Source organism: Candoia aspera, chromosome 5 (assembly GCF_035149785.1).
Source record: "Candoia aspera isolate rCanAsp1 chromosome 5, rCanAsp1.hap2, whole genome shotgun sequence".
NCBI classification, from domain to species: Eukaryota; Metazoa; Chordata; class Lepidosauria; order Squamata; family Boidae; genus Candoia; species Candoia aspera.
In genome coordinates this window covers 13583199-13610518 of record NC_086157.1, presented here as the reverse complement: position 1 = coordinate 13610518, position 27320 = coordinate 13583199, and the positions used below count along the sequence as shown (strand labels likewise).

Sequence of the window (27320 nt, the reverse complement as noted above, 5' to 3'; positions counted from 1 at the left end):
TGTCTTTAGATCTGATTTGGAAAGATTAGAAGGCATGATCACCCAGGACCTCAGGAATTCTTATACCTATCTTCCAAAGCTTTCATTTGTTAATGCTGTGCCATGCACAGAACAATGTCTGTGCAAAATAATAAATTGCTGTTTTTATCAGTCAAGAAATAATTTTAAAAATAGTTGCAGAAAAGGGAGCATATAAATTGATTTCTTAAGCTCTTCCTTGTCACAGACAGCCCTGGAACGTTTTTTTTTTCCTGAGAGTTAACACAGCCTTTACTTATCTGAAATCAATTGCTGGGTTTTGATGGTGGTGGTTGCCAGAGCCCAGGCAAGATGGATTACAAAATGGATTGACTCAGTTACCCTGGTGATGGAAGACCTGAAAGACCAGGCTAGGGATAGATTGTCATGGAGAAAATCTATGTGGTCACTACGAGTAAACACCAACCTGATGGCACATAATCAGACCTAAATTACTGCAGTTTTCAAGGTGCTTAGTGATTGCTTTGAAATCTGCTTTAGAATCTTTTCAGGTATTGATACCAGACTGATTGAACAACAGTTCCCTGGATTCTCAGGATTTCTCAGAATTTTAAGTTTTTTGGAACCCTAAGTGAATTCTATAGGTCCAAATGAATTGAATTATATGGTATTGAAGGAGACAGTTTGACCATATACCTGGGAGAAGATTCTAGCACTCACTATCTAACAGTCACTCTTAAGTCCCCAAAGTAATATTTTGGTGAAAGATTTGGAGAAGATAATGGTGGGAAATTTTTAAAGCTGCAGATGATGTAATGTTAAGTGGATAAACTAATAACAGAGAAAAAGACGCATTTGTAATTAGAAAAGTGAACAAAAATAATCAACAGATAAATATTAAATTCTTAAATTCTTCATTTAGGAAAAAAGAATGAAATATACAAGCATAAAGTAGAAGATCTGTAATGTGAACTGTCTGAAATACATCTTGAAAAACTAGTCATGTTGAATTTGAGTCAGTAATATAATTTGACTGTAAAGAAGGCAAACACCATTTTAATTTCTATCAATAAAAACACAGGCTCAAGTCACAGAAAGTATAATAGTTCCAATGCATTCTGCATTGATCACATTCTACTTCAAGAATTGTGTCCAGATTGAGGAACCTCACTTGAAGGAGGATTCAAATAAGGCATCTGCAACTTTCTCTGCTATCAGGCATGATCTTATGAATAGCCTATGTGACCACTTGTTTATAAAGACTCATTTCATTTAAACATCTACATCCATACAGATCTCTGAAATTATTTTATTGACAGGAGAAGGCACCAGGAGATATTTAATTTGAAAAGAGATTGAGAGCTGAAGTACCTGAAATAGTTAACAGACAATGCAGCCAGTTCTTCCTATCCAGAAGGTAGGGCTTTGAATAATTTACATGGATTTACATTGTAGGAAGGGAAATTCCATCTGAACATTAAAAACCTTCCTAAAAAGTGAGAGTGGTTTTGAGAGCAGAGCCAATTGCCTATAGAGCTGGAATTCTCCACTATTAAAGGTATTCAAGCATAGTTGGAGAGATTTTTGATTTAAATTTATTAGAGCTTGGCAGACAAGAGTTGTATAGCCTACTCTATGATGGCTACTAGCATATTGGTTTATCATAACCCATGATAGCTTAAGAACAATTGTTTACAAAGGCAACATATATGGCCTTTGTGGTTTGCTGTTAGGCTACACAGAGGCTCCTAGATGGCTGAGTTTAGAAACAGACAATGTGGACTTCTAAGAAGGAAGACAAGGAAGGAAGACAATACCTCCTTTTGATACTGTGTGCAATTAATTTGTTAAATAAAATGTTGTGACTTAGGTGTGAAGGCTAGTACTTAAAATATTATTCATTCTTACTTCACAATATTCTGTTTGAAAATATGACATTGATCACCTGGAGATGCTGCAGGCTGAACACCAGTTTAGGAAAAGTCTAGTGGTTAAGGCACCAGGCTAGAAACCAGAAGATTGAGTTCTAGTCCTGCCTGAGGCATGAAAGCCAGCTGGGAGACCTTGGGCCAGTCCCTCTCTCTCAGCCCAACTCACCTCACAGGGTGGTGGTTGTGGGGAAAACAGGAGGAGGAAGGAGTATTAAGCATGTTCCCTACCTTGAGTTATTTATAAAAATAATAAAGGCAGGATAAAAAAATCTTTAAAAAAAAGTGTCCCAGTAACTCATCCTATTCATCTAAAGACCAGGCCTGTAGTATTTCCCTTGCAAAAAATAACTGCTGAATGAGAAATTGCATATTCAATTCTAGTAGATTCCAAAATATCTTTCAGCTGCACTTTTTATAAATTAATGTTGTTTTTTTAAAAAGCAATTTGACCTATCTGAATCAGCCACTGGGGTGGGGGGAAGACCTGCCATTCTCTTAAAGAGAGCTCCCTATGAGAATAAGCCTAATACAGTAGATGCAAAAACGTGTAAGTGAAAACCATCCTGAATATGTAACGAGTGTTGATATCACAGAATGGCAATGCTAATAATGCTAGCAAAGCCTTCTGTAGAAGGAGAGCATAAAAAGACAAGCCAAAACTAATTTTAATTTTGTAGATCAGCTAAATCTTATCCTTCCATGCTGGGGAAGGCTTTGATCCAGAGCTATAATCTGTCTTTGCCACTATGCATACTGTACTACCTTATCCTGGGCTAGCAAAGCAATTGTGTTGTAAATGAAATCCACCCACCTCTTCCTCACCAATCTCTGATTTTCCATTTAGACCAACAACTGTAATTTTAGTACATGAGTAATGTAGCAAAGTAGGTTCACACCTTTGTATGTGCATCAGTGTTACAGACCAGAGCAAAATGGAATTGTTTGGCTGGGAAGTAGAGTGTAGAGGGTATCAGCCCTGCACCCGTCTTCAGACTTTAGCGAACTGACTTTTTGCAGTAATATTCCCCAGTGTTGTGAAGAAATGCTCCATTTCTTCTTGTAAGAGGTGGTTTCTTTTCTCTGCATCTTTCCTTGCCCGCTCAGAGTTCCTCAACTTGATTTCCAACACTGTATACTTCTTTTTCTCTTTGATTAGCTCTTCTTCTAATCTTGTCGCCAGTTTCCTTAGTTCTGTGCTTGTTTCTTCCATTCTTAAAGTGAAGAGAGCACATTAATTAATTACACAGCAAATACATTTTGAACAGTTGTGTCAGATTGACTCCAGAAGGCCTGAGAAAGTCAAAACAACTGTCATGTCTCCATAGTTACAGCCAACTTTGGTTTGTAGAGATGTGAAGGCTTTTGACCATTTGGTTCCTTTAGCTGCCCCCTCCACCAAAGCAAAACCTGTTTGCTGGTGGCATGGCAAGGCCAGCCCTTGGCTTGCATAGGCAACTTGCAGCCCTTGACCATTTTCTGTCTGGGCCATGAACCCCCTGCTGACAGACAACTGCAGGGTTTTGAAAATTGTCAGCAGAAATTGTTGTGTCAGTAATATTAAAGGCCCTCCTCATGCCATATCAGAGTTATTACCCCCTCCCCCCCCACACTTCCCAGAGGGATGTTTGTGAAAATTAATGTCTTGGTCCCCTCACAATTCAGGTCAGGGACACAGGGTAATGGAAGGTAAACAACAGATTTTATGAATAAGGGCAAAGGATCTCTATAGGAATATGTGCATTTGTGTACAAAGGTTCCTAGCATCACTGCCCAGGTAGCTCCAGTGAGTGCAGAGAAAGCAATTTTGCCATTTATCCTGAACTGTCGCATAACCAACTGTCTTGGTTACTTAGGAATTCAGGTGCAGGGAATTTAACTACATTGTGTACATCCGAAAAATGGAGTATTTTATTTATTCATTTAATAAATTTATATGGCCGCCCAACTCTCACACGACAACTCCAAGTGGTATACAGAATTAAAATCCACAATGTAAAAAACTCATCAACCAGCCACCCCTTGCAACAGCTACAAACACAATCAAATCAGCCACTTGATCGGCTCCGTCTCAACCTGGGGCCCCCAGGCTTGCTGACAGAACCACATATTCAGGGCCTTTCGCAGAAGTATCAAGGTGGGGGCCAATTGTGTGGATAACATTAAATAGTAAATAGTATTAATATCAAAATATTAACATTAAATATTAATATTTTATATAGGTAAAGGTAAAGGTTTCCCTTGACGTAAAGTCCAGTCGAATCCGACTCTAGGGGGCGGTGCTCATCTCCGTTTCTAAGCCTTGGAGCCGGCGTTGTCATAGACACTTCCGGGTCATGTGGCCAGCATGACGACTCGGAACGCCGTTACCTTCCCGCCGAAGCGGTACCTATTGATCTACTCACATTTGCATGTTTTCGAACTGCTAGGTGAGCAGGAGCTGGGATTAACAACGGGAGCTCACCCCGCCGCGTGGTATTAACATTAAATATTTATATTTTATATATTTATATTTAAATATATATTTTATATTTATATATATAAATACTAAATAGTATTCTCAGGTTTGTTGGTGAGGAAGGGAAATTTCAGCAGATATCAAAGAAGGCTTCCAGAATTCCAGGCTTGCATGATTCAATCGTTCTTCCTCCTTTATGGAGAGGTTTAGATTATGATTGGGTAATTTTTCTTACTACAGAAAATCCAGTACAGTGGGAAAGAGATGTTCCCTCTCTCTCTCTCTCTCTCTCTATATATATATATATATATGTATACAGCATATATGTATATTCATATACTCATTAAAGATTTTTTAAAAGAATATAAAAAAACTATATTAAGAAAAAAAGAGAAATGCAAGAAAAATAAAGGAAAAAATAGAAAAGAAAGAAAAAGATATAAAGAAGTAGCTTCCAATATTCTTCACAGCAGTTACAAGTACAGTTATAAGTTTACCTCTTGCTCTATGGTTATAACATAGGTCTCTTCTTTCTATAATCTATTCTATTTAATCATCAAAACCATAAATCTTAAGTTTTTTTGTTTCATGCAAAAAGTCTATAAGGGGTTTCCAGTAAGCAATAAATGTAGATACTGTCTTTTCTCTGATCAAAGAAGTCAGTTTAGCTATCTCAGCCAAGTTCCATCATTTTCACCAACCATCCCTCCATTGTGGGTAGTGCTGAATCTTTCCATCTTTGTGCATACAATAATCTCACTGCAGTTATCATGTACAATAACAAAGTTCCATGACTTCTTTCCAACTGTTCCAACTTTTACAATCCTCCACTATTACTCCTTTCTGTAGCAACATTTCGTTCAGTGTCCATCTAAAAGAATTAGATTTTCTTTTGTAAATCAAACTCATAGGATTATGATCCGAAAAAGTCTTTGGTAATATATCTATTTTAGCAACCTTACTGGCCAAATTCTTTGAGACCCAAATCATGTATATTCTTGAAAAAGATCTATGACTTTCAGAAAAGTAAGTATGCTCTCTTGAATTGCCATTTTTCTGTCTCCATATATCAATCAGTCCTAAATTGTCCATCAGATTAAAAAAAAAAATGGTAACTTGCCTTGAGTAATCCTAATATTTTTTTCAGAAGTTCTATCCAGTTGTGGGGAGATCATTTCATTCCAATCCCCCATCAACCACCAATTTTCATTGGAAAAATCTATTAATCTCTCCATAAGCCATTTATAAAACACTACTTTGTCCTCATTTGGAGCATAAACTCCCAGTATCAAAGTCTTAGCCCCATGCAAATTAACTTCCAATTAACTTCCACACCAACAAATCTACCATACTCATTCAATACAAGTTCTGGTTTTAGTTTGGGATTTATGTACAAGACAAATTCCTTTTTTTTTGGTTGCTGCAGAAATAAATTCTTCACCCTAATTTTTATGAATCAAATATTTTATGTCCTTTTTTCTAATATGTGTCTCTTGTAAGCAAATTATATCTTAATTTTTTCAAATAATGAAATGTTTTTTTCACTTTTGAGGAGCATTTGTATTCCTCATTAAGCATTTGTAATCCAGCCTCAAACCAAAAGTTTAGAAAAATCTATGCCTGTAGTGCCTCGTTCAGTATCATCTCTTTCAATTTCTTGTTGCACCTGTTGAAGTTTTTGGGAAGTCTCCTCTGACACCTCCATTTGGAGCTCCTCCAAGAGAATGTTCTGACTGGTGGGGAGCCAGTTTGGTCTAGTGGTAAAGGTGCTGGGCTAGAAATCAGGAGACCGTGAGTTCTAGTCCCTCCTTGGGCATGAAAGCCGGCTGGGTGACCTTGGGCCAGGTGCTCTCTCTCAGCCCAACTCACCTCACAAGGTTGTTGTTGTGGGGGAAAGAGGAGGAAGGAGTATTAGGTATGTTCACCGCCTTGAGTTATTTATAAAAATAATAAAGATGGGATAAAAATTAATTAAACAAACAAACATCTCATCTGGAAACACTCAAACAGTGCAATGCCATCTTTCTTCCAGCCTCTTGTCAAGCCTTTCACTGGAGAATGCTGCCTTATTGTAACTGCAAAATCTCACCAAGCCTACATTTTCTACTATTTCCACATATATTTATCTGTACATTAGTCCGTGAAATCATGGGATGTATTTAATTCTTCTCTAATTCAACCAATTTCAGGTGCACACTTTGAACACAAGGTAACATGGATCATATACTCCTAGTTGCTCCAACACTGCAAGCTTCTAGATATCTCCATTAGGCCAGAAATATATCCAAAATTAATCTCTAATAAGATAATTCTAGGGGATAAATCCCCATTCTTTTGAAGTTAAATAGTGAAGGAGCTTCCTGGAGGTTTGGATATTTTTTATTTTCTGAGAGCAACAGCTGGCAGTAGGGAAGGAAGGAAGGAAATCAGCGTTCCTTCCCCCCAATTGTGGGGGAAAATCTTCCAGGACACAGAAATGAATATTAGCCACGTGGGCTTCTAGATGCAGTGAGTAACTAGATAAAGTGGCATTAGAGTTTTATTTTGTGCGTACATAAGCCTTGACCAAGTTCTTTCAAAGCTTGTTTTTCTCTGAAACCTAAGCTCCATTTTGTGTGGGCCTATCCATTGTTCTCTCACACCTTCTCTTTTTAACCCTAATCCTTTTTTTTAAGCCTGCCCATCTTTTTTTTTCTTACTGTGTGTTCATAATAAACCCTAAATGCTATTTTTAGCAGACATTTTGATGCCAATTTGTACCTAGGGGTTTATAATCTTGCAACATGCCATAGAAGACCTAAGCCTCCCCAGGTAGACCACCAGATACGGGATCTCCTTGTGTTGCTCAATTAGCAGAAAATGGAGAAAGTGCTTTCCTTCTGGTTAGGCTCCAAAACCTTGTTGAGTAAGGAAAGGGAAGTGGTGGCAGCAAATACCAGCAAAAAGCAGTAACTGCTGCATCACACCAGTTGTCCTGACTAACCAAGCAGGCTTTGTGGCCCTTTTACCCGAAACCATCCTGCTAAAACATGGCACTCTTTAATTTTTTTCTTTCTTCTCTTTTCATTTGTACCCTTTTCAAGAAACAAAGAAGGAAGCAAAGGCAATTAGACCAAGCCAGCTTGTTATGTTATTTTATGAACTCTCAGGATTGAGGATTGGTCAAAGTAGACCTAGATTTGGTAGAACAGGCCTGAGTGGAGATAACCTGACAGATGCTAGAGCTAAAGTGATAACTGGAACCAGATCTGGAAAAGAGAACAGCTACTTCACCTTCCTGGCTTGTGAGTGGCATTAGAGCTTGTGAGCTAAACTGCCCTGGCTTTTGGAATTTCAAGTCCTTTAGTAGCCTTATTTTTAAAAAGAAGACAGTATCTTACATGGGGACAGGAAACAGACAGAAGTAGTTCTGAAAGCAATCACAGCTGGTCTCTCCTTAGTCCTCTTTCCATTATGAGTGAACTCAAGGCTGTCCCAGGAAACTTTTGGGTAACAGCAAAACACCTGTCAGGCATAGTCAGAGCCACTGGTTACGGAAAGGTTCCCTGGCCTCTCTCCTTGCCTCTTGAACTCGCATACCTTTTAAAAGTAGTCTCATACTCAGACCTTTGTTTTCTTAGCTCCGCCTCCAGTTCCGCAACGAGATCTTGCAGGGCTTCAGAGCAGTGGAAAGCGTCTTTGGAAGCAACTGCCAGATTGCGTTCATCCCTGCTTCTGCTGCAGCGTGCTTCTGGCCCCTCCCAACTGCTGCTCTGCGGACAGACGCCACTGTGTGGCAATGGGCCACCCAGAGAGCTTTCCTTCAGAAGAGGGTTCAAGGCTAGGCAGGCTCTTGTTTTGAAGGTGGCACAGGCGGTAACAGAATCCACAGCAAGAGACAGACCACTGGAGGAGGTTGAGCAGCTGGGACTGGCATTACTGCAAGCACCATCAGAGAGATGAAAGATGGGGACGTTATCATAGGTGGAGAGCCTTTGGCACGAATCTGAATCTTTAATTTGTTCTCCAAAGGATGGGCCACAGTGGACTTGAACAGACGAGGGTTCATCCACCAGCCAGTTCGCACGTAAAGATAAGCAGGAGCTTTCCAAGAAGGAGCTCCCCAATGGGTGGTAGAATGACCCAGCTCCTTGCTGCAAAAGGGAGCATTTCCAAGTGGATAAACCTTGCCTCCTGTGATTGGAGCTGCTGGCAGGCTGGTGGCCTTTTCCTTTCTTGTTGCAGTGTTGCATGCTAGGCTTAGCTGAAGAAGGCCTTATAGTTGAAAGTGAGCCAACACAGCTGGAAATGCTGTTTTCTGTCCTGCCGCCCTGTGAGTTCCAGTATGTACAACTCAGTGGGCACTGGAGATCAGCTTCTGGTTGAACTGAGTCCTGAATCAAAGTGGAACCAAAGATCTTTCCATGCTCGCTTATCAAAATAGTCATTAAGCACTGAACCAGTGAAGTACCTGTGAGATAAATAGTCAGTCATGTTAGGGCAATTTGCTTTGCAGAGAAACATTAAGTTTACTCAATGCAAGGGATTACATATCAAGGGATTACTTTTTCCTTGAAAACAAAGCACTCCATGCCATTCTGATGATCTACTGAGTTAAATGTAGTCTGGATGGCAATACAAGTAAGTCGATCTTCAAGTGGAGTGCTGCAGGGACTGGTCCTGGATCTGAACTCATTGTTTTCATTAAGGACTTGGATGAGATAAAGGTGGAAGGAATGCTAGTCTGATTTGCAGATGACACCAAAGTAGGAGGGAAATCTAATACCTTTCCCTTTTCCATTGGTGAGTACCTTGAGTACTGAGTTCAGTTCCAGATACCACATTTCAAGACGGATTCAGCCAAAAAGGAACAAGTTCAGAGAATGGTAGCAAAGACGATCAAGGAAGCAGAAACTGAGATTTACAAGAAGAAAATGAAAGATTATTTGTTGCAACTTGAGAAGAACAGACTGAGCAGGGAATATGGTAGCGCTCTTTTCAAGTATCTGAAAGGATGTCAGAGAAGAAAATACAGGAACTCTAGAGGGCTTTCTGCAGTAGTATGCTGAACAAAAACAATGAACAAAACATGACACCTTAAAGAGAGTCAAACTTATAATGGCATACATTTCTATGGAGAAGAGTCCACTTCATCAGATGTATAGATTCATATTCTGAGAGAGAATCATTATATCTACATTTTCTCCTAGGACTATGCAAAGCCGATTTAAATCAGAAAACTGAATTGTTGAATCAGATTGAATGCCTCCCAATACATTCAAAGATACAAAATAAATTTAGGTCATGTCATATGCAAAATAGTATTTTTCCTGCATAAATTCAAATTTTCATCAGATCAAACTGAAATCTAAATTTTAGTCTGAAAATTAAAACTGATGGATTACAGCCAGTCCACACATTCTTAGCCTTTGTATCCATCAATCAACCATTTTATTCATTCAAATCATTCACTTATCAACTGAACACACATTTTTGAGAAGATTTTGCTGTCCATTCCTTTGTAAACTTCTGGTATTGCCATTGAACACAGTTCTTCTCAAGTACAGGTAACTGAATTTGCAGATTCTGGTGCTGCCAGGCAGTCTCCACTTACATCTGGGGTCTGGACTTAGGAATACAACATGCCTACCTTCCATCTGAGTCACAGGATCTTCTATTTGAGGCCGAAGAATATTTGGTCCAAACACGGTGGCAAGATTCTGGACGCTCATCTTATTATGGCTGGCGTAAGACTGAACTTCATCAAGAAATCTTGAAAAGCCCCACCAAAATATAAATGAAAAGTTTATTAATCACTGGCAAAGTGGCACAGACAAAGATTTCCAACCTTATTGTCACACCTCACATGGCCATGCGATCCACACAGATGCTTAGTCTGGCCTAGTTTGGACAACAGGCTTAACTCGGCCTCTGAGGTCAATGGGGATGCTTTTTCTTTTTTGGGGACATCATGCTGGGACTACTGGTGGTGGGATTTGGAAATGCTGCAACTGGGCAGGGAAAGGTTTAAGGTTCCCCAACTTGCACTGATTAGCCCTGATCCAGATTGGGACCTAGGACATATCCTCTAGGTCTCATTTGTTTAAAATCTCTGTTAAACTACATCCGGCACTGCTTGCATATATATTATTCACAATCCTATGCAAATCCAGAAAACATATAGTTAACACTTTTATTTTATGCCTTTGAGTCAGTCCCGACTCCTGATTACTGCCTGGACAATTCCATGCAGTTTACTTGGCACCATTTTCAGAAGTGGCTTGCCATTGCCACCTTCTTCCCGAGGCTGAGAGAGGGGGACTGGCCCAAGGTCACCCAGCTGGCCTTGTGCCTAAGGTGGGGCTAGAACTGACAGTCTCTCAGTTTCTAGCATGGTGCCTTCACCCTCTACACCAAACTTGCTCTCAACACTAACACTAAACATAGTCTACTATTTGATATGGGTTACACTTGTCTGTTTCAACCAATACCCCACTAATGAGAACAAAATATTAATTCAGGTCAGTAAAGTATCTTCAAAAGACAAATGTTCACCATTCTTGATACTGAAATTAATGCTACATTTATGTTAATTAGCTTTAGCCCCAGTCAAAATAAAAATAGTATTTTCTGATCAATTTTAGGACTCTGCAAAATATAATGCTTGGTGTTTTCCATACTTAAAAGTGTAGAATCCTTGTTAAATCATGAGCTTCATAACATTCCCCATCAGATTTATTATGGAGAGAACCCCATGCTTGACTTACCAAAGGGAGATAATTGTCAGGAATAAAAACAACAAAAATCAGAGCTCAAGAAACCTGTTTGCAGATCATAAATGCAAAACTAACTAAGCTTGTACTGAAGGTGCCTTCTATTTCACTCCTATTCTGAATCACTAAGGAGGCCAAAAGTCTTTGCATCTTCTCGCAGATATGCAAACTGCCTCAATCGCGACAGCTGCCTCACCACCCAACAATTCTTTCTATGCCCCAGAAAATAGCCTCTCCTAAGAACTAGTTGGAAGGAAAATGGGAGCAGCAACATTGCCAACAGGGAACACTTTCCTATTTGCATTGGTATGGAGTGTTTTCCCCCTCAGACTAAAAAAAAGAATAAAAATTCATATCCTTTTAGGTTTGCAATGCATTGCCACATATAGAAGCTTTATGGCAGTAACAGCAGTTCTCTTTGCATTCACTTCATTTGCCCTGGCAAATTTTACTGGCTATGGGATTACTTCACTATTCTCAGGAAGAGAAGAGCAATCTGAAGTGGAAATGGGGTCAACAAAGCAGCCAATTGAGCTTATGGACACTAGTGAACAACACAGAAACAAATGGGCTTTTCTTGACTTGTATCTGGCCTGGCAAACAGGGATTCCATTCCCCTGTCCATGAACATGACTTACTTGCAGATGAATTTGAGGAGGTTGTAGTTGGCCCGTGGAAGACAGCTCACTTGTTTTGTCAGTTCCTGCATTCCCTGAGTGGTCAAACAAATACAGCATGAACAGCAGATGCCATTTTTCACTCAATAGCTAAACAAAATTTATCTGATAATCTGACTGTGTGTGTGTGTGTGTGTGTGTGTGTGTGTGAGAGAGAGAGGGGGGGGGGCTCTATGGCAGCCCTCTTCACTGGCTTGTTCTTAGTCACTGGCTTGACTCTCTGAGACTCAAGCCTGAATCCAGGACTTCCTTCTGGGTCCTGAAGGGTAAGACCTTTCTCAACTGAGCATAATATAGTACTACAGAAGGATGCTCAACTTAAGAAGCCATGTTTCTCCATGTGTGGTTATATTGATCCTGAGTTGTAGCCATTTCATGGCTGCCTGCCTCAGCACCTCCTTCTCTTTCTTTCTAACAGGCTCTGATTCTAACGAGGTGTTTAGAATCACAGAACTGGAGCGATCTCAAACATGATTTAAGGCAATTTCACACTGGTACAAAAATTCTATTACAGCAGAACCACTGGTGGATTCAGCCTTAAAAACTACAAATATAGTTTTCCATCTTCTGAATTCAGTGGGCTGCAATAGCAGTCCTGTTTCTTTAGAGAGAGGACAATATTTTTTTTAAAAAGTTCTTCATAACTTTACCTGGCATAAAGTGTGGGGCATCTTCACAAATTCGGGATATTCAATAATAACTTCCACAGGGAAAAGACAAACTAAGGAGTAAGGAAATTCAAATATACACAATATTTAAGCATGCCAAATGTTTAGGATGAGGTTTCAGTAACATGACAGACCAGAGGCATTATCTAAATTAAGCAACAACTGGTTCCTACAGGAACAATTCCTGTTTCTGCCTTGTCTCTTCTTCTTCAGCTTGGATTTTATCTAGTGGGGAACTGGACTAGCTTTGTTCTTGAGCACTCCACTGCACACACCAACAGGGGCCATGGCTGTAGAGGAAGCAGCTGGTGCAGGGGTGGGGATGGGGATGGGGAGAGGGGCACACAGAGCAATAGTACAGTTGTGAGCTCCCTGGGCCTTCTGCTTGAGACTGTGAGCTCCACTCAACCTGTGACTACTCAGCCTCTATCTCTTCCTTGAAGGAAGCAGGGGAATTTAACAGCCAGTTCACAAGAAAGGGACCAAACCAGTTAGATAACACCCTGGGAGAGACTGAGATTCAGTCCTGGAACACTGCTATCAGTCTGTGTTGAGAATGAACCCATCACTTGATTTTCCATCAGGCTCCTCCTCTATGTTTATTCTACATGAATGATACTTAAAAATAATCAATAATATTGCTGAGAAATAAAGTACTACTTTCCACAATAGTTAATTTTCATCTGAAAATTACAAAGTGTCCATAAACAGAGTCAAATGTGTAATTTGTGACCAACCAAGTTCCTAAGCATCTCAGTTGTCAGGAGAGATGCTGTAAAAAAGAAGCCACCAGCAAGTGAAGCAGCAGGCATCCTTTTGTGGCAAGAGTGGGCAGCCCACAGGCTGGAACAGGGAGTACCACCCCTTTTGAGCCCCTCCGGAATGGGAGGGGTTGAAATTTCTTAAAGGACCAAGGCTGCTTTTAAAAAACCCAACCTTTCTCATGGGTTATTGATTTCTATTGTGGTGCCATTGAGGGTCAAAAAGGCATCTTAAACCAAAGCCAAGGAACCTAGTTTGCCCATTTGCTCTCTGCCACTTTTCTGGGACCTCACCAGTCATCTAAGAGTTCTCAAAAAATACTGAGAGTGGTCTGCTATCACTTCTGTTAGTACTTTCAGTACCCTAGGATGTAATATACTTGGCCCTGGAGACATTAATTCATTTAAATTAGCTCTCTCTTACTTTCTCCTTGTCTGTCTTAAAGCTGAAGTTCCGTTATTCCCCAACTTGCATACTGATGACCAACTATAGTTCAACTTCCCTTCTGAGAGAAGATAGAAGCAAAATAGGAGCTGAAAAGTTCTGCTTTCTCACCATCACCCATTACCATTTTACCACTTTCTTGTCTCAAAGGATCTATACTCTCTTTGGCCTTCTTTTTATTTCTAATATAACACACACACACACCCCAAAAAACTTACAGTACATGGACTAAGTTTTTTCTTTGTGAATTTTTGGCAGCAAGAAGGCCAGGTACAGATTTCTATTTTCAAGAGCTTATAAATTAATAGGCATTACAGTGGCACTGCGAGTTTAAGCTAGTAAAACTAGAGAATCCCTTAAGCTGAGTTTGATTCCTAGTGATTTCATATTGTTTTCTTGGCAACAATACAGAAATGATTTGCCATTGCTTTCTTCTAGGATTTTTAAAAAGATTATTTTCCAGAGTAACTACAGCCCTGGGATTTCCTGTGGTCTCCCATTCAAGAACTTAATCAGATCTGAACTTTTCTGATATGAACTGGAAAATTACTTGTTTTGACACCCAAGACCAAATGCAAGATTAGTTAGTGGACATAACTTGGCCCCCTTTATGCATTGTAAACTTAAGGGGCCAAATAGGTTCAAGATGTTGCACATCTTTAATGATCCCTCTCACCTCTTCAGACCATTTCTGGTCCTGCCATCCACTACCTTCCTTCTTCTTACCTAGTAGCAACAGTATATTCTACATCATTCTCACCATTCCCAGACTCACATATTCAGCTTTTTACAGCTGCTTTTCCTTTGGATAGTTACTTGTGCTGAAAAGTCTAATAGAATTCACTGACCTCTCCTTTATCCTTGGAAAGCAACTGGCCACACGAGAGAAAGTCTTCATAATTAGCAAAAGGAATGACAGGCTCAGGAAGCTCTCGAAGGTAAAGTTTCAGGAGGGAAGCTACTGCGTGGACATCAGTATTTCTGCAATAAAGGCAAAGAAGGAGGTTTAGCATCATGCAAAAAGCTGGTTCTACTGCCACCCTTGACAAAGATGGGAGGGCTGATACTGATGTGCTTCAAACCTCATTGATTAAAAAAACTTGTTAAGCAACCAGAATACTAACAGGAGTGCTAGCTGGGGACTAAGTAAGTACACCAGGTAGTCTCACGATCACAGCCTGGGGATGGACCATTTAAGTAGGACTTTCTCATAGAAAGGAACAGATACAGCAAATGTGAACAGGAAATGGAAGTGGCTGGAACTGTAACCAAGCACTCACATACTTTCAGGCCATTACCTTCCAACCCAGTTAAGAGCAATTCAGGACACGCTACACATATCGAACCAATGACCCTGCCCCCAGGATGCTATAATGCTTGAAAGGCTAGCCTGCAACCTATGGTGGAACACTACACTTCTCTCAACTTAGTAAGGGAAGGTGCTAATTGGGCCAGTCACTAATTCATTCCTTTAGAACAGTTGCTGGTTTTTGTAACCAACAAGATTTCCTTCCCAATTTGCACAGCATTTTGTCAATTAAGTTGCTCAGTTTGACTTCTCATGGGCAGAGTTTTTGGTGGTGGCTGTCATATTATCTGGAACTCCTTCTGGCCTGTGAACCCTGAGGAGGTGGACAGAGTGCTTTTTAGGTTATCCTCTGCCACTTGTGAGCTTGATCCTGGTCTGTCCTGGCTTCTTTGTGGGGCTAGGGAGTAGAATGAGTATGTGGATCTGGGAGATTGTCAGTGCCTCTCTGGGGGAGGGAAGGAGTTGCCAGCAGCTTTCAGAGGCAGTGATAAACACCCCCAGAAGAAATCCTCCCTGGATCTCTGGATCCTAGGTAACTATTTCCCAGTCTCCAAGCTTCTCTTTTTGGGAAAGGTTATTGAAATGGTGATGATGGATCAGCTATGGAGCACCTTAGATGAAATGGATTTTCTGGATTCTTTTTAATCAGGGTTCAGGCCCAAGTATGGGACAGAGGCAGCATTGGTTGCTTCCTTGATTACCTCATTTGGGATCTGGATAAGGTCTCCTGCACCTTTTAGATCACTCAGCAGCCTCTGATAGATGGTGTCATATTGCATTAGCTTATGCAATTGGAACTGGAGGCACCGTTTTGCAGTGGATCTGCTCTTTCCAATGGGTGGGTTCAGTCAGTGGAAGCAAGGGAGGAGAGCTTGGCATTGTGGCCCTCGCTTTGCAGGGGAGAGAGGTTTGTCCTCCCTCAACTGCCCTTTAAAATCTATATGAAACTGCTGGATGAGGACATGCAACAGTTTGAGTGGTATCAAACCTTCTATTGCTACCCCTGGCTATAGGGGAGATGCTGCTGATGTCCTTTCATGGTTCTTGGAGGCTACCAGGATCTGGATGGGACCAAACAGATTGAAATTGAACCTAGACAAGATGGAGGTACTGTTTCTCCATCACAGTTCTCACACCAATATTATTTCTGGTTGGCAGGCACTAGCCCTGAAGGAGCAAGTTCACAACTTGGGGGTCCTTCTAGACTTACAGCTCCTGCCTGTGCAGCAGGTGGAGACCTTGTCTGGAAGGCCCTTTGTCCACCACCAATTGGTACACCAGTTGCAGACTTATCTGGTGCAAGAGAACCTCGCTATGTTAACTCATGCCCTTAATATCACCCATTTAGACTACTGCAACACACTTTACATAGGGCTGCTTTTAAAGACCACTCAGAAGCTGCACTTATACATAATTCTGGATAACTCCGCACAGTACAAAATGCCTTTTCAAACCTGTTCTCCTGATGCTATTTTTCTTCCATTTGTTTCCTTCAGAGTCTTATTGACTTCCATCTGTGACTGTGGCTTCCAAGTGGTTTATGTTCTATTCTGATTTTGCAACTTTCACCAGTGGCATGGCTTTAATCCTGAAAAACCAGTTGTCACCATCTCTTTTGACTTCAGAACTATGTGAAGATGGAGCAGGGAATGAATTCTGTGATTTTCTTTAAAAGATAATTTTATTCTTTTTCTATGCAGCTGGGCAGCCTTTATTTATTACTTTAATAATTTAAATATTTATTTAAATAAATTTATATAATAAATCAACATTTATTTTAAATCCTGTTTTGACATACAGCTGTGCATGTAGCGGAGTTTTAAAAAATAAAGAAAAAATGTGACCCGCCCCCAATATCTCACATTTATGGCACTCAAGCTGTAGCTTGTGTATTGATGCTATAAACACAAAGGATAAAACATATGACCTTCCAAACTCTACCTAGTTTTTACCTAATACTGCAAATGCTATCGAAGCTCCTCTTGTAATTTGTTTTTCTTTAAATCCACCCGGGATAGAGGAGAGGATATATTTCTTTGGGCACTGCATGGGTAAATTATGGAATTTGCTACCTCATGATGAAGTGATAGATATCAATTTAGGGCTTTTAAAAATGTTTTATTAAGAAATATGTTCAAGGATCAAGTCTAGTAACGGTTACTAATAATGATAGCTACCTCTAGTTCCAGTGTAAGGAGATATGTATCTGTTAAACAGTATATGATAGATAAATATTGAAGAACATGACTTATCTTGTAGAACTTATCTTGTAGAACATCTGTCCAGTCAGCATGGTCAATGGCCATTCTGGCAAGAGGTGATGACAAAAGTAATCTAGCACATCTGCATGGCACCACATTAAATGAAGCTTTTATTTGGCTCTATACTTGTATTATCATATTGTTTCCATCTTTTAATTTTCTACTTCCCTGGGGCATAGCTTGGAAGACATCTCATAACTCTTCTAAGTAATAAAACAGCCATCCTGCTTCCAAGCAGGACAGAATGATGGGAGTTAGTCCTCTAGTCCAGCAAAGGGCTTGCAGGTCCCTCTGCTGTTCCTTGGAAAATGACCCCTTTACCTGTCAAACTGGAGCTTCTTCCCACAGTCAAAGGAGTCCTGGAGGTCCTTCACCAGATTGGCCTGCCCAGGCATGCGGAAGAGCCCTTCCTCGGTGAGGCCACGCTTCCGGATGAAATCCACACATCGTTCCACAAGAAGGGGCACCGGGTGCTGCCCAAACTTCTTTTCATAGAGGACTGTGTCTTCCAGGCGTTGACCAAAAATCCCTGCCAATGAGAGAAAAAAGCATTGTCCTTGATTAGCCACATCTCTACATGTGGGAGGAGTTATGGGGACAAGGAGGTACACTGAACATGAAATGAAGGAGAAACTGTAGGCAAATCTAATTTGCACCTGTTTTGTACATCTCCTTTAGAAAGGCACTTAAGACTTGGGCCTGGAAACTTGGGTAAGGATGAGCAGAGTTCCCATTTAGTGGAATACAACAAAGGTTTAATTTCTGATTGCCACTTGTTTTATTTTTAGTAATATATGTGGCACTGTGTTTTGTTTAGTGATTTTTGTATAGCACCCAGAGATACGTTGTTTGAGTGGGTGACCATATAAATGTTCTGAACAAAGGAACAAATAATCAAATAAATATGTCATATTCTACCAGTGGAGGACCCTGATATGAATATGAATATATATACATACACACACACACACACACATACATACACACACACACATACATATACACACACACACACAATAAATATATATACACAGGGTGCCTCCCACATACCACTGGCCAATAAATAGGGGCACCTTCTCATTGTCCACTCAGCCTGGTGGAGCTGAAGGACAGAAAAAATGCAGAAGTAACTGGATTGGACTCCTCTGGGAACTAGCAGCACCCCAAACCATCCACTGGTTTAGTTCAAGTTTTTGAGAGACAGCCTTCACCATTCTTTTTCATTTCAAAATCTCACAAACTTGATGTTCAAACAGGGAAGGGGTAAATAATGAACCATGTGTCACAATGCAAACCACTTGACTTGTAGGCTTGCCTCTGACATTGGGATGCAGTTATGAAAAGGTGTGGTTTGTGTGGTGATGTCGCAATGCGCATTTTGTCATTCTTTCAGCACTGTAGTTTGTACTAGATGCTGAGCTGAGTTTGCTGGAGTTGATTCCACTGATTCACAGACATGTCCAGATACAGAAGTGATTTGTCAGCACCCTCTTCCAGAAATTTTTTAATTACATCTCAGGCTAATTCTGGGATTCCCAGACACTCTCCCATTTCAGTACTAACCAGGCCCATGACCCATTAGATGGCCTGCTTAGGAACAAACACAGCACCAAACAGGAAGAAAATAATAGAAAATTGATGTAATAAAAATGTATTCTTTAATATACCAAAAATCCCAGGATGTTTTGAGGAAATTATTCCCTTAAAACATGCTGGGACTTTGGTGTAACAAATACATTTTTTTCTCACACCAATATTTTTGTTGGTTGCTTTAGAAAGGGCATCTGCTATTCCTATACCTGAGCCACAAACAACCATTTTCTTCTTTAAGATGGAGAGGTTTTGTTTGTTTCTGAAGAAATATTCAGATAACTTGGAAAAAGTAATTTTATTTAGGGTTACATGGGTCCAACTATAGAGGTCTAGATTTTTCTTTTTGTTACTGTATCTTCTGGAAAATTTCTACCCATCTTATGAGTTTGTGCAACACACTAAGCCAAAGTGTAATTGGTAATTCATTTATAATGTTGTATAAACCCAACAAACTTTGGTTAGTTCAGTAAATCATGGTCATATCATGGGTTAGTGTGCTATGTGAACATGTTATATTCTACTTAATTATGACAACAAACAGAAACATGAACTGGATACTCTGAAAAAAGGGAAGGATGATAACATGTTTTGTTTGCAGGTTGCAATAGTAAGTGGCTGAAAAAGGCATGATGGTTAAGGCTATACTTTGCATTTGCTTATATTAGTTTGTGAAACATTAAACATTAAAAGAGGAGTGCACTTGTGGTGGAGCTTTTCTTTGCAAATGAATCAACCAAAAGCAAAGTCCACCTTTGTTCTGAAGAATACCATTGTAATAAACTGTTGTGATTATGGAATCAATACGACTGATTTTAAAAAAAATTATTTGCATTTCTAGCACATTTTCTTAAAATTAGGGGGAAAATCCTTGACATTTTATGCCATGATGAGGAAATGAAGGATGGAGTTTCAAAGCATGCTCACAAAAATCAACATCAAGGCTTCAGGGAGAAAGCCAATGAACAATAACCAAATTCTTGAGACAAAGAATGTGCTGCTTAGGGTACTCGGTGTTTAGTTCTTCCTTGATTATAATGCCAGGTGTTTTACTTGGCTTAGGCGCAATCCAGTCCAGCGTCCATTCTGCCTGATAGTTGGTTCCCAAGCAGGATTTAGGGAAAGATGTCACAAAGTAAACTGCCTAGTTTGAAAAATCCTTCCAAGACAAATCTGATTAGTCACTAGGGTGAAAAGTCTTCTCTTCAGGCTGGCTTAATTCCTAATGACATGCTGAGTAGAGCAGAAAACAAGCCTGAACCCATTGAGGGCTGGGCATCTTGGACAGCTTCAAAATGCTCCAACTCATCACCTTGTTGGGTGACACTGAGAGAAGGGAGAATGCTGACCTTGGGTTCAAGCAGTTCAGCCATGCAGTTGGAAATATCCCTCCAACCTCCTTTGTTTTACACAGTCCATCAAGAAAAGAATGGGAATCCCACACAGTAAACCTCCTTTTATGCTGCACAACAGTATTGACTGATAGCTTACATCTTCAAGGAGACAAAAATCACACATAGGCACCTTGCTAGGGGCATCTAGCAGAAGCCCAGAAAATGGCACACCTTCACCACCAGAGAAGCATATTCTCATGTAATTCCTGGGGGTAAATTTCCTGCTCTGGTCTGTGTGTAAACCAGGGTTCTCTAAAATAGAGCTGTGCTGCAGAACACAAGTCTGGTGGAAATCTCATGCTTGTGAGTATTCCAATCGATGAAAGTACGTGTGCACACGATCAGAAACAATACTTCAAGCACACAAACTTTATACACAGTCTAACAAAATAAGCCCCATCAGGATAAAATAAGTAATAACGTTTTGATGCTCACAGACACTATGAGGAAACTTTGAATCTTTTTACCACCCTTGCCCCACAGCCTCAATTATGTCACATTTGAATTCAAAGCGCTCAAAGGAAAGCTTGCAAAGTGGGGCTTATGCTGATGCAAACCTTCAGGACTTAGTTTTCTAGGGAGGCGAAAGCCCGCGCTCGAGAGGCGAGACTTAACCTTGCAACGAGAAGCGATGGGCGCCGCCCGCTAGGTCCTCCCGACTCTCACCTCTGGGCGTGGCGCAGCAACTGAACGCGGGGCAGGCATCGAGGAGGCCGCAGAATCCAGGCCATGCGAGTGGGCAGGGGCGGCCTGGAGGGAAGGGCATCAGGCTCCGGGCATCAGGCGCGCGCCGAGGCCCTGCGAGGTCTGTCGTTCCCCAGGCCCCAGCCAGAGCCCAGAGAGCAGCGCATGCTTCCCGTGCTGCGGGTAATCGCGCAGCCTAGCTGTCCTCAGCCCCACTCGCACTAATTATGACTTGTTCCTCAACTATTTGAAATATCCAATGAGACCTGCAGCTCCCGGCTCCCCCTGGAAACAGCGAAAGAAGCCGGCAGGCCGAGTCTTGCCCGGGTTTTCTCCTCCTCCTCCTCCTCCTCGCTGCAACCAAAGCGAACGCAAATCGGTCCGAGGTCACAGGCCTTAACAAAGGCCTCCCCGGGAGCTTTAATTCAAGGGATTAAACCCCGCAGTTCTCATCATATCGATGCAGGTCTGACAGGGCAAAATTTCAGCACCAAGTTTCTTCCCGGCCTCCTGTAATGAGCCAGCATCCCAGCTGCAGCACTTGTTGTTTATTCGTTTAGTCGCTTCCGACTCTTCGTGACTTCATGGACCAGCCCACGCCAGAACTTCCTGTCAGTCATCGCCACCTTCAGCTCCCCCAGGGACGAGTCCGTCACCTCTAGAATATCATCCATCCATCTTGCCCTTGGTCGGCCTCTCTTCCTTTTGCCTTCCACTCTCCCTAGCATCAGCATCTTCTCCAGGCTGTCCTGTCTTCTCATTATGTGGCCAAAGTATTTCAGTTTTGCCTTTAATATCATTCCCTCAAGTGAGCAGTCTGGCTTTATTTCCTGGAGGATGGACTGGTTTGATCTTCTTGCAGTCCAAGGCATTCTCAGAATTTTCCTCCAACACCACAGTTCAAAAGCATCGATCTTCCTTCTCTCAGCCTTCCTTATGGTCCAGCTCTCGCAGCCATATGTTACTACGGGGAACACCATTGCTTTAACTATGCGGACCTTTGTTGTCAGTGTGATGTCTCTGCTCTTAACTATTTTATCGAGATTTGTCATTGCTCTTCTCCCAAGGATTAAGTGTCTTCTGATTTCCTGACTGCAGTCAGCATCTGCAGTAATCTTTGCACCTAGGAATACAAAGTCTTTCACTGCTTCTACATTTTCTCCCTCTATTTGCCAGTTATCAATCAAGCTGGTTGCCATCATCTTGGTTTTTTTGAGGTTTAGCTGCAAGCCAGCTTTTGCACTTTCTTCTTTCACCTTCATCATAAGGCTCCTCAGTTCCTCTTCACTTTCAGCCATCAAAGTGGTATCATCTGCATATCTGAGATTGTTAATGTTTCTTCCAGAGATTTTAACTCCAGCCTTGGATTCCTCAAGCCCAGCTTGTCGCATGATGTGTCCTGCATACAAGTTGAATAGGTAGGGTGAGAGTATACAGCCCTGCCGTACTCCTTTCCCAATCTTAAACCAGTCCGTTGTTCCATGGTCTGTTCTTACTGTTGCTACTTGGTCGTTATACAGATTCTTCAGGAGGCATACAAGATGACTTGGTATCCCCATACCACTAAGAACTTGCCACAATTTGTTATGGTCCACACAGTCAAAGGCTTTAGAATAGTCAATAAAACAGAAATAGCTGTTTTTCTGAAACTCCCTGGCTTTTTCCATTATCCAGCGGATATTGGCAATTTGGTCCCTAGTTCCTCTGCCTTTTCTAAAGCCAGCTTGTACATCTGGCAATTCTCGCTCCATGAACTGCTGAAGTCTACCTTGAAGGATCTTGAGCATTACCTTACTGGCATGTGAAAAGAGTGCCACTGTTCGATAGTTTGAACATTCTTTAGTGTTTCCCTTTTTTGGTATGGGGATATAAGTTGATTGACTTGACTAACCCTAACCCTAACCCTAACCCAACAAAAAACACAACTAAACTGCTTAGTCTTACACACCTTCACACATAGCAAAAGATAGGTGTATTCTTCCAGTACTTGCTATAGATGTCCTAAATATAAATATTTGATATATTTATTTAAAACCTGGTACCCCACCGGTGGACTATCTAGTTGAAGTTCAAAGGTCTTCCTTTCCCCCCCAAAAGCTTGGCAATGGTTAGCACTGGAGATTGAAAGCAAAAAAAGGCATCATGGAAGAAAACAAAGTCCATATTTATTGTCCTATGTCCATATATATTACACATTATGCAGCAGGGTAAATACAAATATTGGAGTATGGTTTCTAAAGTTTACACAATAGATATTGTAAATCGGTTGCAGAACAAAGAAGGGGGAAGTTACAAATTTAAACATCTATATTGTTTTTAGGGGTATTTTTCTGTCTTTTTTCTTTTTCTTCTGTTTTTAACAAATAATAACATAGTGGAGATTTTGCTATTAAGCTCAAAAATTCATATTCCTTTTTTATATACATCATGAAAGCAACTCAATATACGCTGCTTGGTATCTCTTATTAATGTTATATTAAGTGTATAACCTCATAATTATCTATCCTTCTATAGATATTATCTTTTTTGGAAATACATCTCTGTTTTAAATTTAAAAAACAATGTCTATATTGTTGCATAGAATAATACATAGATGTGTCCATGTGGTCATCAGGAGTTGTCTTTGACTCAAGGAGTCTTTATCTTATATCATTGTTTAGCAAAAGAATCCTTTATAACCTGCTTAAAAATCCTGGAAAGAAATCTTTAAAAGAAATTTTAAAGAAATTTTAAAGAAATCTTTAACAGAAAAAAAAAAGATTAATAGTAGAGTAACAAAACATTGCAAAAGCAGCATCCCCCCAAAGGGTCAGACATGACTCAGACATGACTTGGTGCTTGCACAGGGGACCTTTCACACAACAAAACCTCAATTAGAACTAGATAATGATTTTGCTTGTGTGATACATAAAAGTGATGTTAAAGTTTGACATACGTTTCTTTTAATTACAATTATTTGAAAGTATGTCAGTTCCATAAATAAGAACTGCTCCCAGATATTAGTTAGGTATTCCTACCTCTTTTACTTTCAAATTTAAATTCCAATAGTTGGAATAACTGGAAAAAAAATAGGAGTTAATTCAGATAACAAGCTGAGAATTCTTTGGACAATATTTTTAATTTGACTGTGCATTGTCAATGAACTTTTCTTCTAGCCCTGATTCAAACATTAGGAAAATGCTGCAGTTTGGCTTAGGCTGACTGGAGGCAAAACAGTCTGAGATAGAACTCAGACCTGAAAAGATTCAGAAAAGAATAGAAAACCAGAAACAGATGTGATTTTTCACTTTTTATCTGAACTGGACAATTGCAGGTATTATAGACTAGGGAGCAGGCAAGCTGCATCTCATAGGACACAGGCAGTCCTGAATCATTTTTGTGGGCCCTCAGTCCATTCCCTGGTCATATGGCCAACATCTGGTGGCAAAAAGCTATCCAGTGAATAACATGACCACACTTTCTTGGAGATACTACTGTACTTATCATTGTTATTTGATTGAAAAAACATCTTCTAATGATATATTGAGATGTTTGTTTGCAATTCATAGAGTGGCCAAGCTAAATGGAACATGATTTACTTCCACAGGGGTTTCTGCACATTTTAGGTCTAAAATTAGTGCCAGGCTCCCACATTCACACACAGGTACAGCTGCACTGTTCTAACTTTACGTTTTGTAAGTTGGTTGGATACATTGAGATATTTTGGCAAATACAATATTTTCTTCTGGTAAGGAAGTTGTTGTGGAAGGAAGTTGTGTGTGTGTGTATGGGTGTTGTTTACGTGTATTTCTGCATGCATTTCTCCTCTCTCCTGGTATTGTGTTGATATGAGTTTTTTGTACATGTGTGCACTGGAAAGCACAAGGAAAACTGCCTATACTCTGGAAAGGAGGAAGAGAGGGCTTAGAATGGAGCAGTCAACAACATTCCAAGCCTCTGTGAGGTTTCAGCCAGCTTCTGACTCAGAAAACAAAACTCCTTCTGAGTCAGAAGGGGAAACAGAAACTTACCAGGCAGAAACCAGGAAAGCAAAACCCAGAAATGACTCAGCAGTGCAGGAGAAGTTACAGACGCTGATTGGCCAGTCTTCAGAGGAGGATTTGAATCCTCCAATCAGCATGTGCAAAAGTGCAGAAAAGCATGCGAAGGAGAAGGCAGCCCGATTGGCTGCAGAAGGGAATAGGGATCGGCATAAAAGGCAGATGTGTGAGGAGCAAGCTGCCGGAGACAAGCAATCCTTCAAGCTCGCAGCCACAGCGGAAGAGTCTTTACCTGCGTCGGAAACCTCGTCTGTAGCCGGAGGGGAATCAGCGCCTGCGATTCCTACCCTAGGGGACCTGTATCCTGCACCCGCTGCCACAGAGGATCTTCTCCCTGCCGATTCTAACAACTTCAGCCTTGTGTCCAGTTCCAGACCTCGCTGTCACCATTCAGCGCGTTCCCAGCCTTGTTCCTATCTCTCAGCCTAGTCCAGGATCTCCAGTCCAGTCCAGTCTTGTTTCAAGCCCACAGCCTTGCCTTGAGTCTCCAGTCCAGTCCAGCCTTGCTTCCAGTTCTCAGCCTTGCCTAGAACATCCAGTCAAGCCCAGCCTAGTTTCCACTTGCAGCCCAGTTCGGTCGGTGTTCCAGATTGCGGACTCTCCTCTTCAGTTCCAGTCTTGCCACGTTCCCTAGAATCATCCAGCCCCACAGCTCTGGTCAGTGAATCCTGCCCTGTGGTTTTGCAACAGTGTGATTCTGCAACCTTGCCTGTTCTTCGTTGTTGCCTGGGTGGTCTTGATCGGAAACCATTTATCACATGGACTATTTGTTGTAAATAGTTATCTTAATAAAGAGTTGTTTTGGTGATAATCCTGTCTGGCCGCCTCATAGTCTGAACAGGACAGCCACAACCCAACTGCCCCTCCCCGTTTTTTTTTCTTGAATTTTCCCGCAGCCCATGGCCTGATCTGGCTCATTTTCTGTTTTGCCGGCTTCTCATTCTGTTCTCTTTTCAGAGTTACCTTGCTGACAGATGGATGGGTGGACAGTATGTAAGGCAGCAGTCCTGCCCCCTCCTGCCAGATTTCTTTGCAACATTCCATTGGGTGAAGAGCAAGGGCTCTGCAGTAGCAGGAGTTCTGATAAATAAGCCTGCTTGATGGTTTCCAATGAATGCAAGTCATCTTAATTGTTGCTTGGGCTGCAGCATTACTGATGCAACGAATGCTGGTGTTCGTAACCTAATTCCAGAAGTCAAGTGTATTCATCAATTCAGTTAATTAACCCTCCATGCACGTATTAGCTGGTTGCTGTAGCATTTAATGGCAAATCTACGATAGCCACTTGGTTGCTGCAGCAAGCAGAACTCTTCGCTGTGCGCTGAAGGAGGAACTCCGGTGCTCACCTCCCAATTATCCTTGTTGATGCTCCAGGGCTTAAGCTGTCAGGGAAGCAGCTGCTCATTTGAGTCAGTTAAGCTCAAGCAGGAGAATAATGGCAGAAAATTACCACACAACCAGATAGTGAAGCTCTTTTGCTAATGGGAATGATAGCATGATGCTCTCACAGAAGAGACCACAGTCTTTTAAAATGGTTATCAGAATTATTACAATCAGTGTTCCGTCATCAGAGTAGGAAGAAGACAGTCAACCATCCCAGTGAGTCCTTCACACGAGAGGAACCAGCTCCAAGCATAGGATCTGGACCGGTGTCATTCCACACTAGCCCAGCACCTTCTGCTGAGGACTCTGATCTAGAGTCTGCTCACCTGCTCTGCCGCCTTCTGGGAGAAGCTGACATCAGAAAAGGCTACAATGGTTAGCATCTCACAAGAATGGGGTGATAGAGGATTGTATGAGGAGTCATTAGTCTGGACACAAAGGTCATGTTGGTTAATGTGGCCTGACTCCTGTCTGGGCCTTCTGCTCTAGCTGCAGGGGCTGGATGTCACATAACCAGCAGTTCTCTTGGTCCTGGGAAACCCATTCATCCTATCTTTGGGAGCCCAAAGTTTTCAGGATAAAGACTTTGAATTATGTGCCAGGCACTCCTTTCAAAAGCTGGGTGAGCACCAGACAAAACTTGATTTGGTTTAATTTAAACTCATTGCAGTCAATAAAGTAAACCTGATTACTGTCCATGTATATAATCCTTTCCTCCTCATGTAACATGAAGGCAGCGGCGTCCACAAGAATGGGACTCATGTTAAAAAGGACGGGTATGACCCCATACTGCAGACACCCCTGCACGAAAGATCAAATTCAGCATCAGCTTTAGAGGGGGGCACCCATAAGCTCTGCTCTCATATCCTCCTTGAAAATTTGCCTTCAAATCCAAACTCTCCTGAGACAGTGGGGATGGAAGCTTGGAGCCTGGATTTTGCCACCGACTGAACAAGGCATCTGGAACGTTCTCTGGGGACCATCAGTGAGA

At 41.2% G+C, this 27320-nt stretch overlaps 1 protein-coding gene across 1 annotated transcript; it reads right to left on the bottom strand.

Moving 5' to 3' along the window:
- Positions 1 to 2460: 2460 nt before the first annotated feature.
- Positions 2461 to 26712, bottom strand: ARHGAP22 (Rho GTPase activating protein 22). The gene is made up of 8 exons (XM_063304373.1): positions 26656 to 26712; positions 26223 to 26328; positions 17560 to 17767; positions 14517 to 14649; positions 11756 to 11829; positions 9995 to 10116; positions 7945 to 8815; positions 2461 to 3121 (listed from the first exon to the last, which is right to left on the bottom strand). The coding sequence occupies exons 1-8, from the start codon at positions 26710 to 26712 to the stop codon at positions 2899 to 2901; spliced, it is 1794 nt and encodes a 597-aa protein (XP_063160443.1). The 3' UTR covers positions 2461 to 2898.
- Between the last annotated feature and the right edge of the window lie 608 nt (positions 26713 to 27320).